This window comes from Bufo bufo, chromosome 5 (genome assembly GCF_905171765.1).
Source record: "Bufo bufo chromosome 5, aBufBuf1.1, whole genome shotgun sequence".
In the NCBI taxonomy this organism is placed as follows: Eukaryota; Metazoa; Chordata; class Amphibia; order Anura; family Bufonidae; genus Bufo; species Bufo bufo.
The window spans coordinates 493,756,536-493,772,301 of record NC_053393.1 but is presented as its reverse complement, the minus strand read 5'-3'; the positions used below and the strand labels follow the sequence as shown (position 1 = coordinate 493,772,301).

General features: G+C 40.8%; 1 protein-coding gene across 1 annotated transcript in view; it reads right to left on the bottom strand.

Moving 5' to 3' along the window:
• Nucleotides 1–7,108: 7,108 nt before the first annotated feature.
• KIF5B (kinesin family member 5B) overlaps nt 7,109–15,766 on the bottom strand; it is a 79,018-nt gene continuing 70,360 nt past the window's right edge. Inside the window, exons 19-26 of the mRNA XM_040434264.1 lie at nt 13,172–13,281; nt 12,306–12,407; nt 11,325–11,385; nt 11,174–11,245; nt 10,989–11,093; nt 10,683–10,899; nt 10,164–10,296; nt 7,109–7,913 (exon numbers count right to left, since the gene is read on the bottom strand). Coding sequence (XP_040290198.1) covers nt 7,907–7,913; nt 10,164–10,296; nt 10,683–10,899; nt 10,989–11,093; nt 11,174–11,245; nt 11,325–11,385; nt 12,306–12,407; nt 13,172–13,281 — 807 coding nt within the window. The 3' untranslated portion in view covers nt 7,109–7,906. The remainder of the gene's footprint in view (nt 7,914–10,163; nt 10,297–10,682; nt 10,900–10,988; nt 11,094–11,173; nt 11,246–11,324; nt 11,386–12,305; nt 12,408–13,171; nt 13,282–15,766) is intronic.

The window sequence follows — 15,766 nt, the reverse complement described above, 5'->3', positions numbered from 1 at the left end:
ATAAGAAGCAGGGAGCCTTGTGCCTTGCTGTGTCCCCCTCAGAAAACTCTGAGCTGTATTGTTAGCTCCATTGATAGGTTGAGATACAGGGGAGGGGAGATCTATGCCAAGAGGGAGGGGGAAGAGGTTAATACTTACCTAGTCCCGTGTACTCACCTCATCTTCTGTCCGGCCACCATCTTCACCCTTCCTCTGTTCCAACAGGGTCACCCCTTCAGCTACTGGCACCGTAGTGGCAGAACGCTGGAAAAAGGGGCTTAAATGGGTGACCCTTGTGCTGGCGGGATGCAGGGGAGCAAGGCTGCCCTGTTCCACCTTGTCTTCTGTGGGGGAGGCAGCAGTGAGAGTGACCGGCGCTGGCGCAACTCAACCCCAGGAGAACAGGGAGGCGAGGCGTCCACTGTTTTCCCATCTGAAAAAGGAAAAAAATCTTCAGGAGATTCCCTGCAGAGCAGGGAGGTCTGCCTTCTATTGACACTAGAAAAAACTGAAGCTCTCTCTCCAGGCTGGAGGGGGTATAGCTGCCAGGGGAGGAGCTAACAGCTTTTACTAGTGTCAACGCCTCCTAGAGGACATAGCTATACCCACGGTTCTTGTGTCCCCCAATGAATATGGGCGAGAAAAGCGTCTTAGAGTGTGTAACACGGTTAATAAATCCATTTCACCATCTTATTAGTATAACTACATCTTTAAGTGGAACTGGCAGATCACTCAGTATGGAGACTTACTGACAATGCTCCATGGGTAATAAATATGCAAATGGCTCACTCAGAGGTAAAGAGAAGTGACAGCTCCATATAAAGAGGACCAGTCACCTCTCCAGACATGTCTGTTGTAGTAAGTACTTACAATAATTCTGGAACATCTAGTCTTATGACTATGTTGTGCTGTTCCTGTTATTTCTACTAAAACATGACAAATGAATCTCCAGCAGCCTGCAGTAAGAGTACAGATGGGTGTTACCAGTTGGGGGTGTGTCCCTGTACAGAGACACCAGAAGCACTGGTCAGACACACCCGCAACTGGTAACACTCAGCAGTACCTTTACTGCAGACTGCTGGCTATTTGCAAACTTCTAGCAGGAATAATACAGAGTTATAAGAATAGATGCTCCAGAAGTGGTATTATATGGAGAACGCATTTAGTTACTAACACAGGCATGTCAGGAGAGCCGACAGCTACTCAATCAATTGAGACTCTATAAACACGACTTTGGGACATGATCAGGAATAGCCAAGCCCCGTATATATGACTTGACCCACCCTGGTAATGTTCCAAAAAAAAAAAAATATAATAAGTTGCAATTCTCAGTTCTTCTGTCCATTCTTCACAACAGCCCAAAAGGTTTCAATGTGGATGATTTGAGTTTCCAGGTTAAGGTAAACCGGCACTCAGACAAAATTGCCCTTAACCCCTTAAGGACCGGGCTCATTTTCACCTTAAGGACCAGGCCATTTTTTGGAAATCTGACCAGTGTCACTTTAAGTGCTAATAACTTTAAAATGCTTTGACTTATCCAGGCCGTTCTGAGATTGTTTTTTCGTCACATATTGTACTTCATGACATTGGTAAAATGAAGTAAAAAAAAATATTTTTTTTGCACAAAAAAAATACCTAATTTACCAAAAATTTAGAAAAATTAGCAAATTTCAAAGTTTGTTTCTCTACTTCTGTAATACATAGTAATACCCCAAAAAATTGTGATGACTTTACATTCCCCATATGTCTACTTCATGCTTGAATTGTTTTGGGAATGATATTTTATTTTTTGGGGATGTTATAAGGCTTAGAAGTTTAGAAGCAAACCTTGAAATTTTTCCGAAATTTACAAAAACTCAATTTTTAGGGACCAGTTCAGGTTTGAAGTCACTTTGCGAGGCTTACATAATAGAAACCACCCAAAAATGACCCCATCTAAGAAACTACACCCCTCAAGGTATTCAAAACTGATTTTGAATACATTGTTAACCCTTTAGGTGTTGCACAAGAGTTATTGGCAAATGGAGATGAAATTTGAGAATTTAATTTTTTTGCCTAATTTTCAATTTTAACCCATTTTTTCCACTAACAAAGCAAGGGTTAACAGCCAAACAAAACTATCTTTATTGCCGTGACTCTGCTGTTCACAGAAACACCCCATATGTGGCCGTAAACTACTGTATGGCCACACAGCGGGGCGTAGAGTGAAAGGTGCGCCGTTTGGTTTTTGGAGGGCTAATTTTGCTGGACTGTTTTTTTGACACCATGTCCCATTTGAAGCCCCCCTGATGCACCCCTAGAGTAGAAACTCCATAAAAGTGACCCCATCTAAGAAACTACCCCCCTCAAGGTATTCAAAACTGATTTTACAAACTTTGTTAACCCTTTAGGTGTTGCACAAGATTTAATGGAAAATAGAGACACAATTTCAAAATTTCACATTTTTGGCAGATTTTCCATTTTAATATTTTTTTTCCAGTTACAAAGCAAGGGTTAACAGCCAAACAAAACTCATTACTTATGGCCCTGATTCTGTAGTTTACAGAAACACCCCATATGTGGTCGTAAACCGCTGTACGGGCACACGGCAAGGCGCAGAAGGAAAGGAATGCCATACGGTTTTTGGAAGGCAGGTTTTGCTGGACTGTTTTTTTTTTTACACCATGTCCCATTTGAAGCCCCCCCGATGCCCCCCTAGAGTAGAAACTCCAAAAAAGTGACCCTATTTTAGAAACGGCAGGATAGGGTGGCAGTTTTGTTGGTACTAGTTTAGGGTACATATGATTTTTGGTTGATCTATATTACACTTTTTGTGCGGCAAGGTAACAAGAAATAGCTTTTTTGGCACGTTTTTTTTTTTTTGTTATTTACAACTTTCATCTGACAGGTTAGATCATGTGGTAATTTTATAGAGCAGGTTGTCACGGACGCGGCGATACCTAATATGTATAGAATTTTTTTTATTTATGTAAGTTTTATACAATAACTTCATTTTTAAAACCAAAAAAATGTTTTAGTGTCTCCATAGTCTCAGAGCCATAGTTTTTTCAGTTTTTGGGCGATTATCTTAAGTAGGGTCTCATTTTTTGCGGGATGAGATGACGGTTTGATTGGCACTATTTTGGGGTGCATATGACTTTGATCGCTTGCTATTACACTTTTTGTGACGTAAGATGGCAAAAGATTGCTTTTTTTTTTACACTTTTTTTTTTTTTTTACGGTGGTCACCTGAGGGGTTAGGTCATGTGATATTTTTATAGAGCCGGTCGATACGGACGCGGCGATACCTAATATGTATACTTTATTTTTATTTATGTAAGTTTTACACAATGATTTCATTTTTGAAACAAAAAAAAAATCATGTTTTAGTGTTTCCATAGTCTAAGAGCCAGTTTTTTCAGTTTTTGGGCGATTATCTTGAGGTGGGTCTCATTTTTTGAAGGATGAGATGACGGTTTGATTGGTACTATTTTGGCGTACATGCGACTTTTTTGATCACTTTTATTACCTTTTTTGGGAAGTAAGGTGGGCAAAATTTCAATTTTCTCATAGTTTTTATTTTTTATTTTTAGGGCGTTCACCATGTGGGGAAAATAACATGACCGTTTTATAGATCAGGTCGTTACGGACGTGGCGATACCTAATATGTGTAGTTTATTTTATTTTTTTAATTTTTATTCAGTGATAAGTTTTTTTTTTTAATCTTAACTTTTTTCACTTTTTTTTTTAATTTTTTTGACCCAGACCCACTTGGTTCTTGAAGATCCAGTGGGTCTGATGTCTGTATAATACAGTACAATATATATTGTACTGTACTGTATTTTACTTACACTGAACAGATCTATGCTTTTAGCATAGATCTGTTCAGCACCATGGACAGCAGGACGCCTGAGTAGGCGTCCTGTTGCCATGGGAACCTTCCCCGTCTGCCACAACTTCGCAGACGGGGAAGGGTAAGCACAGGGCTCAGGGGGGCTCTCTCCCTCTCCATCGGGGGGCTGCAAAGGCACAGCAGCCCCCCGATGGAGAGGGAGGGAGCTCCCTGACCGATGACAGTAACTTTTTCCATACAGCGGTCCGTACGGACCGCGGTATGGAAAGGGTTAAACGGCTGACATTTGCACAGATGTCAGCCGTTTATACCAGGGTGCCAGCAATGTGCTGGCACCCTGGTATACCCACTAGAAGCCAACGATCGTTCATGGGGAGGCGGGCGGGGGATCGCGATCCCGCCTGCCGCACCGCCCGCCTCCCGCAACGCCCCCACCGCCGGCATCAAATCATGCAGGGGTGCAGGGGGGGGTGAAAAATATTGATTTTAGGCACTGTAAAGTTTCTGATCCCCGCGGATCAGAAACTGCAAAAAGCGCAGCAAACCGCAGGTCTGAATTGACCTGCGGTTTGCTGCGATCGCCGACACTGGGGGGTCACATGACCCCCCCTGGCGTTGTGACAGGATGCCGGCTGAATGATTTCAGCCGGCATCCTGTTCAGATTAACCCCTGGGGCGCCGGAATGCCTATTTAAAGTTAGGACGTACCGGTACGTCCTTGGTCCTTAAGGACTCGGGAAATAGGGCGTACCGGTACGTCCTATGTCCTTAAGGGGTTAAAGGGATTACATAGTAACAGTTTATAAAGGCTTAAAAAACACATCTGTCCATTCAGTTCAGCCTGTTATCCTGCAAGTTGATTCACAGGATTGCACACTATATATTTTTTTAGGAACACATGCAGCAGTGATGTCTATGCAGGAAACTGACAGACAGGTACTGAAGTGCAGTGAAGAAGCCAGGGAGCCACAGAGCTGGAAACAAACAACGGGGAACAACATATCCAGTCATTACTCTTTATACGCTATCCTAGGATACCGGTCCAGTGTACTATGCTGGAAAACATGTATCACTTCCAATAAGACAGTATGGTTGTTATCTACTAAATAAACAGAGTATAAATTATTTCAAGTTTTTTATTTTTATTATTTTAAACACAAATACATTTACAGCATGCAGAAAGACTGATGGAAATGGCAATTGTTCTGTCCCAATATCAGTGTATTATGTGCAGGACCTGTTACTGGCATGTATTCTGTCACCCATGGCCAGTAATAGCCACGGTATTAAACAATTAAAATAATTTAGCCGGTCGCCATTAATAAATAGGTACATACTGTGCTTGCATTGCTGTGCTAGTCCCGACATATGTATGTGCCAAGGAGAAAACATGAGAACGAAAGACGAACCAAAATGGTTCAAAAACAAACCCTTCTGATCTAAGCTAGAAGCATTTACCACAAACCATTTCATGGAAGCCTGACGTAGGGAAAACGAGGAGACAAACCATTCATATAGTGTAGATTTTAGGAGATTTATTTTCACCGTTCAGTTTGACAGAGCAAAAACATATCCGGATATGAAGCTAAAACCTGAAAAAAGAACAAAAATGCAGACGACGACTGAGGCACAAAAGGAAAATATTCTGCTTCCTGTTAGTGTAGTGTGCATCGGTCTCTTACTATATACCTGTGGTTTCTAAACAGGGGGCGACACCGTTCTTGTGTAAATCTGGTGACCGCTATGTAGTAGCATCACGGTGGAATTATACTTGTCATAAACGCTCCTGGCTTGCACGGCACAGCCCAGCATTGATCTACTGACTATGATAACAGGTACAGGTCGTATATTAGTTCAGCCCACAAAAGTCTGTTTGTTTAAAGCGACTGGTACATTTTAAACCCGCTAGACCACTTATGCACTGTCCGAGACCGCATGAAGGAAGGGATTAGTGTTAATCATATATTTTATAGAAAGTCAGTATGAATAACCCTACAACTCTTGGAGTGTATGTGATACCTAGGATAATTCAAACATTCAGCTTCCATATAGGAATGATGGACATAAGCAGATATAGCCACTACGTGAAGCCAGTCTACCGCCATTATCTGTCTATTTCAGTCTATACCAGCTCATGTAATAACGGTAAGCAATAAAAGGCTTTATTATGGGAGAGTGTATAAGCTCCAATAGTATTTCATGACTGGCTTCTCATGTGGCTGCAGAAGGAAGATCACTGAAGCAGCAGACACAGCCATCAGCATGTCTAAGCTAGGGATGAGCAAACTTGTTTCAGGTTCGGCGTACAAGGTTCGTGTTATCTAAGAATTTCCGTTATGGATTCTGCTACCACGGACCATAAGTTAAGGTCTGTGGTAGCGGAAGCCATAACAAAACTCTTAGATAACCCAAACCCTGTATGCCGAACTTGAAACACAAGTTCGCTCATCCCTAGTCTTAGCATCAGGTAAACTGTAGTGACCGTAAATGGTTATGCTAAACTGTTAGCATCCGTGCATTCATATATATATTAAAAAAAATAAAAAATTAAGTCAAAATCAAAGTCTACACAATAATCTCCATTTATAACTGCACGAGAACGTCAAATCAATTATGGAGGTAGAGCGCCAAATCAATGAAAAATAAAAATCCATCAAGTTTTAGGTACAAATCATTAAACAAAAAAAAAAAAAAAAAGTCTAAATTTCCTACCTACAAATTCCTATCTTTCAAAGAGGAATCGTCACCACTCAGACACATCTGCGGTAGTAAATACCTCTAATAAAACTATTCTCCACCATCTTTTCTTAGACGTTTCTGTTAATCCTAGCTTATTCTTCATGGAAACAATCTTAAAAGCTAGGCGTTACTATTCCCCTTGCCAGTAGCATGTTTTCCTACACAGATACTGTAGCACCTATATGTCACATTTCCCAGAGGAATAATGGAGGAGCAGCACAAGTCAGAGTTCTAAGAAACGTTGGGACAGAATTGTTATTTCGCAACTATTTACTGCAACAGACATGTTGAGCTGACAGGTCCCCCTGTCAAGACGCCCTTTTAATCCTCTTTTCTAAACCAGATACTAGTTATATACCGGCAGTGGAACACCCAGATTTCTGTTAAATAACTAAGGGAAAAAACATTGCTTTTCCAGTGCATGTAAATATATAATCATTCCATAAAAACACCCCTGCAAGGAATGTATATAGACTTTAATACTACAATGGATAATCCAGAGTGGTATGATGGGTAAATTAAATATATACATAAAGAAAAACTATAGCCAGTGCAAGCGCCGTTATACATGGATAGGTATCGCTGATCCCATACACATTTATTAATAGGATAAAGCAGAACGTTTTCACACAGTAACGCTCATGAACAGGACAGTCTCTGAACAGTCTTGGATATAAAAGTTTTCCTCCTGCGTCTTGTTCCTATACATTATTTAAAACGACAACCACACGGCAGCAGATCTTCCACCACAGAATAATAGAGCGGCCGCGAGTATCCTGAAATCTTAAGAGTATTTGGTAGTATAGATTTCAGGCCAGCGACCGGTATAGTAAAGCACACTTTAGTAGCTAGACGCTGTACAATCTACAGTATTTTATTGTAGCGCTGATATTAAAGTCACGAGTCTACCGCCCCTGTATAATGACACAGTAGACTCGTAATGTATTGTAAAAGGTTAACCTGGAAGTGTATTAAACCGTTAATTTGCTCCATGTCCCTATGACGAAGATTTACAGAAACGTAACTAGGTTCTACCCGACCAGTAACGTACATTCAGACTTGGCACAGTGCAGACTATATTTAAGACATGGAGACCAAACTGTGCAATAGATGGAGCCATTAAATTACATGTCATTTCAAAATACATCAAAATTGCACTCTAAGTTTTGCTGCAAATAGAGAAAAAAAATAATAAATGCAAAAAAAATAAAAATAAAATTGGGAGAAAGGAAGAGCTGTACAGGCCAGATATAAATTACAATTTCAAAAACAATCCTACAATCCCCAAAGTTAAGTGAACCCCAGTAGTGATCACCACTTGACTGTTCTCAATGCCATCGATGCGTCGGTGAGACTTCAGCAGCTGAAAAACAAAATGTACAGGTAGAAGGTCAACTTCATAAACCACTAACACTGGCAAGTGCAATGATCGGTTCTATACTTCAAATGTATACAACTATCTTACACTGCTAAAGTAATCTTCATTAAATGTTTCTTATTACATTGGACTTCAAACCAGTTAAAACCACAAATGTCCATCGACGTGTCCCCTCATATCTGAACAATAGTAACGCTAAATATGAAACTATAGTGCACCAAGCTGTTACAAGTTAAGGGGTTGCCCGAGATTTTTATACATCAGTATCTGTTGGTGGTGGTCCGACACCTGGGACCCCTGCCAATCAGCTGTCTGAGAAGGCAGCAGCAATTCTGTCTCAAGGTAAGTGATGACACATTTATCTGTCACCTGACCTAGGAGCAACTTAGCCCCATTCAAGGGGGTGTCAGACTCCAACCGAGATAGATATAGATATAGATATAGATATAGATATAGATATAGAGAGAGAGAGAGAGAGAGAGAGAGAGAGAGAGAGAGAGAGAGAGAGAGAGAGAGAGAGAGAGAGAGAGAGAGAGAGAGAGAGAGAGAGAGATATATATAAAAATCTCAGAAAATCTATTTAATTATGAGTTAATTGATCATCCATTTAGAGGTTATTCTGTTTTAGAGACTCATTAAGTGTTTTAGCACTGAAATCAGCTATCCTGGAAACAGTTAACAGGGTTGTTGCACCATTAAATATTATTTAAATATAATTCAGCAAGAACAACTAGTTACTTTTGTAATTTACATTGTTAAAAAAATGCTCCAGTTCTTAGATATTCTATTTACTTCATTATAATGTCACCCACGGTCTTGAATCGGTATAGTAATGTGCAGGTCCACCTGCCGTATCTACTGTTAGAAGCAAGGGTGTGCCCCCTGAGCTACCAGCCTGAATAGAATCTAACAGCAATTGGAGAAATCAATGGAAGATCTCTGGATTCATATGACTAATTTATTTTTTTATAAGGAGGAAAAACAACAAAAATATAAAATTGCTAAGTAAGGTTTGTGGAAGCTACAAGTCTAACCTTTGATACTAAGGGCTCTTTCACACTTGCGTTGTCCGGATCCGTCATGTACTCCATTTGCCGGAATTACACGCCGGATCCGGAAAAATACAAGTGAACTGAAAGCATTTGAAGACGGATCAGTCTTCAAAATGCGTTCAGTGTTACTATGGCAGCCAGGATGCTATTAAAGTCCTGGCTGCCATAGTAGTAGTGGGGAGCGGGGGAGCAGTATACTTACAGTCTGTGCGGCTCCCGGGGCGCTCCAGAATGACGTCAGAGCGCCCCATGCGCATGAATGACGTGTCCATGCGATCACGTCATCCATGCGCGTGGGGCGCCCTGACGTCACTCTGGAGCGCCCGGGGAGCCGCACGGACGGTAAGTATACTGCTCCCCCGCTCCCCACTACACTTTACCATGGCTGCCAGGACTTTAGCATCTTGGCAGCCATGGTAACCATTCAGAAAAAGCTAAACGTCGGATTAAGGCCGGATCCGGATTAATGTCTTTCAATGGGCATTAATTCCGGATCCGGCCTTGCGGCAAGTGTTCAGGATTTTTGGCCGGAGCAAAAAGCGCAGCATGCTGCGGTATTTTCTCCGGCCAAAAAACGTTCCGTTCCGGAACTGAAGACATCCTGATGCATCCTGAACTGATTTCTCTCCATTCAGAATGCATTGGGATAATCCTGATCAGGATTCTTCCGGCATAGAGCCCCGACGACGGAAAAAAATTCTTAGCCCCATAATGTAACCATTTTGGAAGATTTTTTTCTTATAATTCTGAGCTAAACAGATCCTATTGACTATAAAGAGGTCAGTTCAGTTTCTGTTTGAGAATCCGCTTTTTCAGCAAAGCTGCATGCAGCAAGTTTTTTTTTCTCTGCTTTTGACAGACTAAATGATGGAGGCCGCAAACTGAACAAGGCCTTGCCAATTGGGGGTTTATCCCTGCACAGTCTGATACTATCCAATCAGTGCCGTCATTGCCAGTCTGTGTAGGGGAACATACTTTTGACAAAGTAAATGGTAACATCCAGTTGTGTGTTTCTTCATACATTTCTAAGAGGAAAGGCACAATTCTAAAACAGTAAATACTTCTATTCTCATTAAAATAACTAAGACAAGTCAAGACAGCTCACGGATACTTTTAAAACTCCCACTGTATCAGTATAGTTCTAAAAAACAAAACAAAAAAAAACCACCCATATAAAACTTACATTTTGTCTTGCTTAACACTTCCTCCACGGATAGGCATAGGCTGATTATTCTGAGGGAACACAGTTCCGCCGCGAATTGCATTTGGGTGCGTTGGTGAGGCAGCTGGGTGCTGACCGGGACGGATTGGTTTAGCTAAATATAAATGACAAAAAAAAAATTATGTATTACACAACTTACTTGTGCTCCATTTTATAGTTTCGTTAAGCATAATATTCTAAAATGTTACCAACTTATCACAATTTTTTTGGTAGACAAGTCTCTCCCAACGGTACTTGAGACAGCTGAAGAAGGCCCATAGGCTACAATAGAAGTATTTCCGTAGTCTTCAACTGGGAGAAGATGAACGGACGCAAGCAGGCAGTGTACGCTATGACAGCTCTATTAGCAGCTTTCATTCTTAGAAATTATGGGGGTCTTCGTGTTCAGACCCCACACATGAAAACTGGAGGTATTCTTCAAATATCAGGAACACAGGAAAGTTCATGCAGTCCAACAAACCAACATAAAAGAGTACGTACCAATCTGTGCAGAATGTCCCCTTCTTGCCATATTCTTGGATCTAACGGCTTCTTTAATGCGATCCACCTCTTGTTGATACCGCTTCCTATCACGAGATGCATTTTCTTTGGCTTCTTTTAGCGCAGACTCCAAGGCTTTAACTCGTTCAGCTGTAGCTCTAAGCCGTTTTTCCAGCTTTGGAAGCTCACAACGCAGGTCTGCATTATCGCGTACCAGCTGTAGAAAATAATATTTCAGAATAATTTTTGTACAGATTCTACTCTGCACAAAATAAAACTATTAGGTAAGTGGGAATCCTTACATACCTGTTTATGGACCTTGGTTAGCTGCTCAAGGTTATTTTCCAGAAAGGAGATCTTCTGTTTCTGTGCAGCGCTCCCCCCAGTATCATCCGAGTCCATTTCCGCACTCTATACAGGCAGAACATACCACAATGAGCAAATGGAAAACCAGAGCATTCCATAAAAGTAGGTATCTGGAAATGGATTACCTTTTTCACTCTAGTTGTCAAATCCTGAACAAATAGCTTTCTGAGATTATGCAAGGTCTGGAGCTCCTTAGCCTAGAATTAGAGATTTAAGATTCATTTTTAAGAAACATTAGATAATTAAATACATTATTATAATGTAATGCTTGCTTACCACTGTCTCTTCAAGTCCCTTCAGATCCTGACGTGCTTGCTCCCTTCTGTCCTGCATAACCCTGAAGAAATATTGCAAGTAAGCAAGCAAATTGGACGTTTAAATTTTTTTTTTTTTTTACTTTAAGCAAGTGTGTAAAAACCCAGAGCCTTAAAGGGGTTGTACAAGAATGGAAAAACATGCAAGACTTCAGAGGAGCTGGATCTGTCAGAACATCTCTTTGTTCAAATTAGTTAAATAAGAGGAGGGGGTCCTCAAGTTGGAGACCTCTTTCTATGACAGGGATCAGCAACCTCCAGCGCTCCAGCTGTTCAGAAACTACACGTTGTAGTTTGACAGCAGCTGGAGTGCCAAAGGTTGCCGATGCCTGTTCTATGAGGTATGTAATCCTTATTAGGGCATATGGACATAGGTTCAGAAATGGTGACAAATTAAACCTATGATCTTAATACGAGGTCTAGCGCGAAAATTATTATGGTTTAAATGAGCACAACAACTTTTTGCACAGTTCTGCATATTTCAATAGTGAAGGCAAAGAAAGTTTGCAATATATTTTATCAGAAAAAAGTCTCTCTCCTCTCCTCAGCTCTTTTCATGCTCCCCTTTTACTAAACTAACAAACATTCTCTTAATTCTGCGATAAATCAGGCTTAAGAGACCAAGACGGACTGTCAACTCACTGGAGGAGCAAATTACAAGCCCCTGTAGAAGTCTATGGAGAAAAAAAAAAGAAAGAAAAGAGCTGTAGAGCTAGAAACAGGCAAAGAGAAACAAACAAGGAGGCTGGAGTAGATAACAGTAAGTGTTCTATTCCACTCCAAGTGCTTTACTCATGTCTATGTATGTCCTACAGTATATGGTGCTTCTGAGTAAGAGAATTAGGAAGCAGAATCTGCTACTTCCATTTACAGTCTATGGGCAGACATCACGATAGCTAAGTCTGAAGTTGTAAGTACTTTTTGAGGATCTTTATGTACTTACGTGAGATCATGCAACTTCTTGCTTTTCTCCTGATCTGCACATTTTAATTTTTCATGCTCTACCCGCAGTCGTTCTTGCTCAAGGATCATCTTCTGGTTTTGGCTGCAATAATCAAACAGTATTATAATGGAGGAAGCAACGTATGTCTCTGATTTGTACTTGGCCTCTTAATCCTGCACACAAATCGGAATATAGTGATCGATTACAACATCGAAATTCCATGTTGTAATATTACCCTAATAAGAAACAATGACATGGATTTCAAGTTGAGACTTTTTGTTTTACCAAAAATGCCAAGTCACAAGAAATAGTAGGCAGTTTTCCTACCAGTAAATGTACCACATTTTGCGCTCCATACGATGCACTTGGTTCCCCCCCCCCCCCCAAAAGTGTGTGTGTGGGGGGATGGCAGTGCATCTTATCCAGAGAATACTAGTGAGCGCTTCCATTATGGAAGAGCTCACTAGTAACACAGTAGGACCAGGAGTGGTCAGTACAACGTTCTTGCTCTTGGCTGTACTCACCACAACCCGGTCTTCTCCAGACACCGTGCAGCACTGTCCTAATTGCGTACAGAGTCAGGATGTAGTGTACACAACGAGGGTCTGATCTGAGGCCTAATAATCAATGGGGGTCTGATATGAGGAATGGGGGTTTGATCTGAGGTCTAATCAGCACTGGCAGTCAGATTTGGTAGATCCAATGAAATGTTTTTTCTTAATTTCTTCCTAGGTGTGTCTTATGATCCAGGGCGTCTTATGGAGAGGAAAATATGGTAATTTATCTTCACATTACTTTTAGATTAAAAAGTCTGGAGAAGTCTAACCTACATAATCCATTATAGTCAATGATTATTAATGACTTACTCTTGGAGGTCAGTGATAATCTTCTCCTTTGTATCAATCTCATCCCTCAGGCTGCTCAGCTGCTTGTGATGAGTTTCCCGATGACTTTGAATCTGCTGTTCCACAGCGTGCTAAAGAAGAATAATTCATTAAATTCTGAAACATTATCAGTTTTTCCTATTAATACCCAGGATTGTATCGTTTCCAGGATATGAAGTAATAAACAACTGATTATAGAAACTTGTATGCCCAGGCCACAATACGGGCACAACATCAACCTTTGCAGTTCTATTTCAAGCTTATGGTGATCCACGTTTGGTTTAGAAGAACAGAGGAGTTTCCTGGCTGGGAATGTAATACAGATCCCAAAATGTAGTTTACTTCAGGGTGGTGTGAGACTGGCCTTAATCTGCAGAATGCATTGCACATGCACTTAATCTTAAGGAACTGTTCACATCACATTGTTGTCCCATATGTTAAAAGGATGCCTCAGGTGAATACCATGTGGAGCAAAAGCCATCTGCAAAAGGTTTCTTCTTTAATTTAATGTTATGTCATGTATTGCTATGTTGTGTACTGCAACCAGCATAGCCGTGCAAGGATGGCATAGTCATGGTTAATAACCCAGGCTCATTCTTGCAGGTTGATAGGTGCTGGCTGCCTCCACCCTTAGCCGTAGAAAGTTTTGGGAAGAGTTCAGAGAGCAAGGAAGCTGTGCCCTGTGCTCCTTCTTACTAGGCCCAAGAAAGCTACAGAGACTAACCGATCTCTGCAAAATCTACAGAAAGAGAAGGAGACAAAAATAAAGGAGAGAATTGGGGAACTTGGAATCTGCATGGCTAAGCATGGAAGTCAGCAAGGTAATCTGCTTATACAGCTAGACTTTGCTGCTGTGAGGGACACTGTTAAGACACCCTTCACAGACGTACACGTCCTGGCCAAACATACCATCAAAACCCTGTATCTCGCAGTGGACACTACAGCCAACATTACCAGAGTACTACTAGTTGCCATAGATTCTGAGAGAAACTTTAGCAAGATAGTGTACAAAGAGGGTCATAACGCCTAAATCTATACATTGCTATGCAGGAGAAAATTGCAATGAGTACAGTTGGAACTGTGTTTTGCTATTATGGGATGTACTACAACTCCCATTTTGCACCGCAGTAAAGAAAAACTTTATTCTTCTACCTCTGGCTCGGTTTCCTGACTCCTATACTATAAGCCAGCTGTTGCACTGTACACGTCCTGCATTGCACCCAAACACCTAACATCTAGGGCACTTCAATTACCATCAAGCAGGAGCCCCCAGAATCAGGGTGTGCCCCGAGAGAACAAAAAGGTGCCTCCTCCTGTTCACTGCACAGCCCTAGGAAGCAACCGTGAGAGGACAGCTGTGACAGCCAGTGTGATGATTCACTGTGAGAGCCAGAGCCACTACCACTCCCATGCTGCGCTCTGGCATCTCATGGGCTTGCTGCACATGCATCTGATATGATAGGGTTTCATTGTATTTTCATATAAAACAAAATTAAAAAAAAAAAAAAAAAAGGGTATCCGTTTGTGGGTTTTTTTTTTTTGCTGGAAAAGAATGTACTATGCTTTTGCATCCTCTTAACTAAAATATATAATTATATATATATATATATATATATATATATATATATATATATACACACACATACACACACACATATATATACACACACACACAGTTCCTAAAATACTCTTGAAGTTCTAAGGTTTATGAATGTAAAAATGGAGGAGATAACGTGTTAAAAGGGTTTTCTGGTACTTAGATATTGATCAATTCTCAGGATAAGTGAGGAATAACAGAGCAGTTGAGGTTTGACACCCTACATCCCCATCAATCAGCTGTTTCAAGTAGCTACAGGAAACTATATTGTGGAAAAAGCCTGAAGAACATGGTTCTGTTCACTGTGTAATGGCCATAGAAGCGAGTCAGAGCTGAGCCGCAGAATGCTGGTGACTATACAATGGATGAATCCTTCTGTTGCAAGTATAGTTTCCAGCGCCAGTGGCTACCTGACACAGGTGATTAGCTGCGGTGCCAGGTCTCAGACCGCTAACTGATCTGATATGGACAAACCATCCTGAGGATAGGTCATCAATATCCAAATATCGGAAACCCCTTTAATTTGCTAGACGGATTAGCAAACGTCTAATCGTTCACATTATATAAACACAATAGATCCTAAAAAACATCTAAGTACTGATAAATCTTCCAGAAATCTTTTGAAGGCTTTTAAGAAATGATTTAACTATTTGTATACTGATTGAAATATCTAATTATTATTCTCCTTTAAAAAAAAAAATGTGTTGATAATTTGGTAGTCCCCTGTCAGTCTTTGCAGAACTATTTAGTGAAGTAGTGGATGGCTTGGTTACTGTAGAACTTCATATACGTCGCTTACCAATCGTCGTCAAGTAAGGCAGAGCAGTCTGATGACAGATCTGCTTTAAAACAAGTACAACTGACTTCATATAATCTTTACAAAAATAGAAGGAAAACCCCCTTTAAAGGGTGCCGACACACCTTTAGGTTTTTTAATGCAGTTTTTGTAGCCAAAACCAGAAGAAGTTGTACCTGTCCTT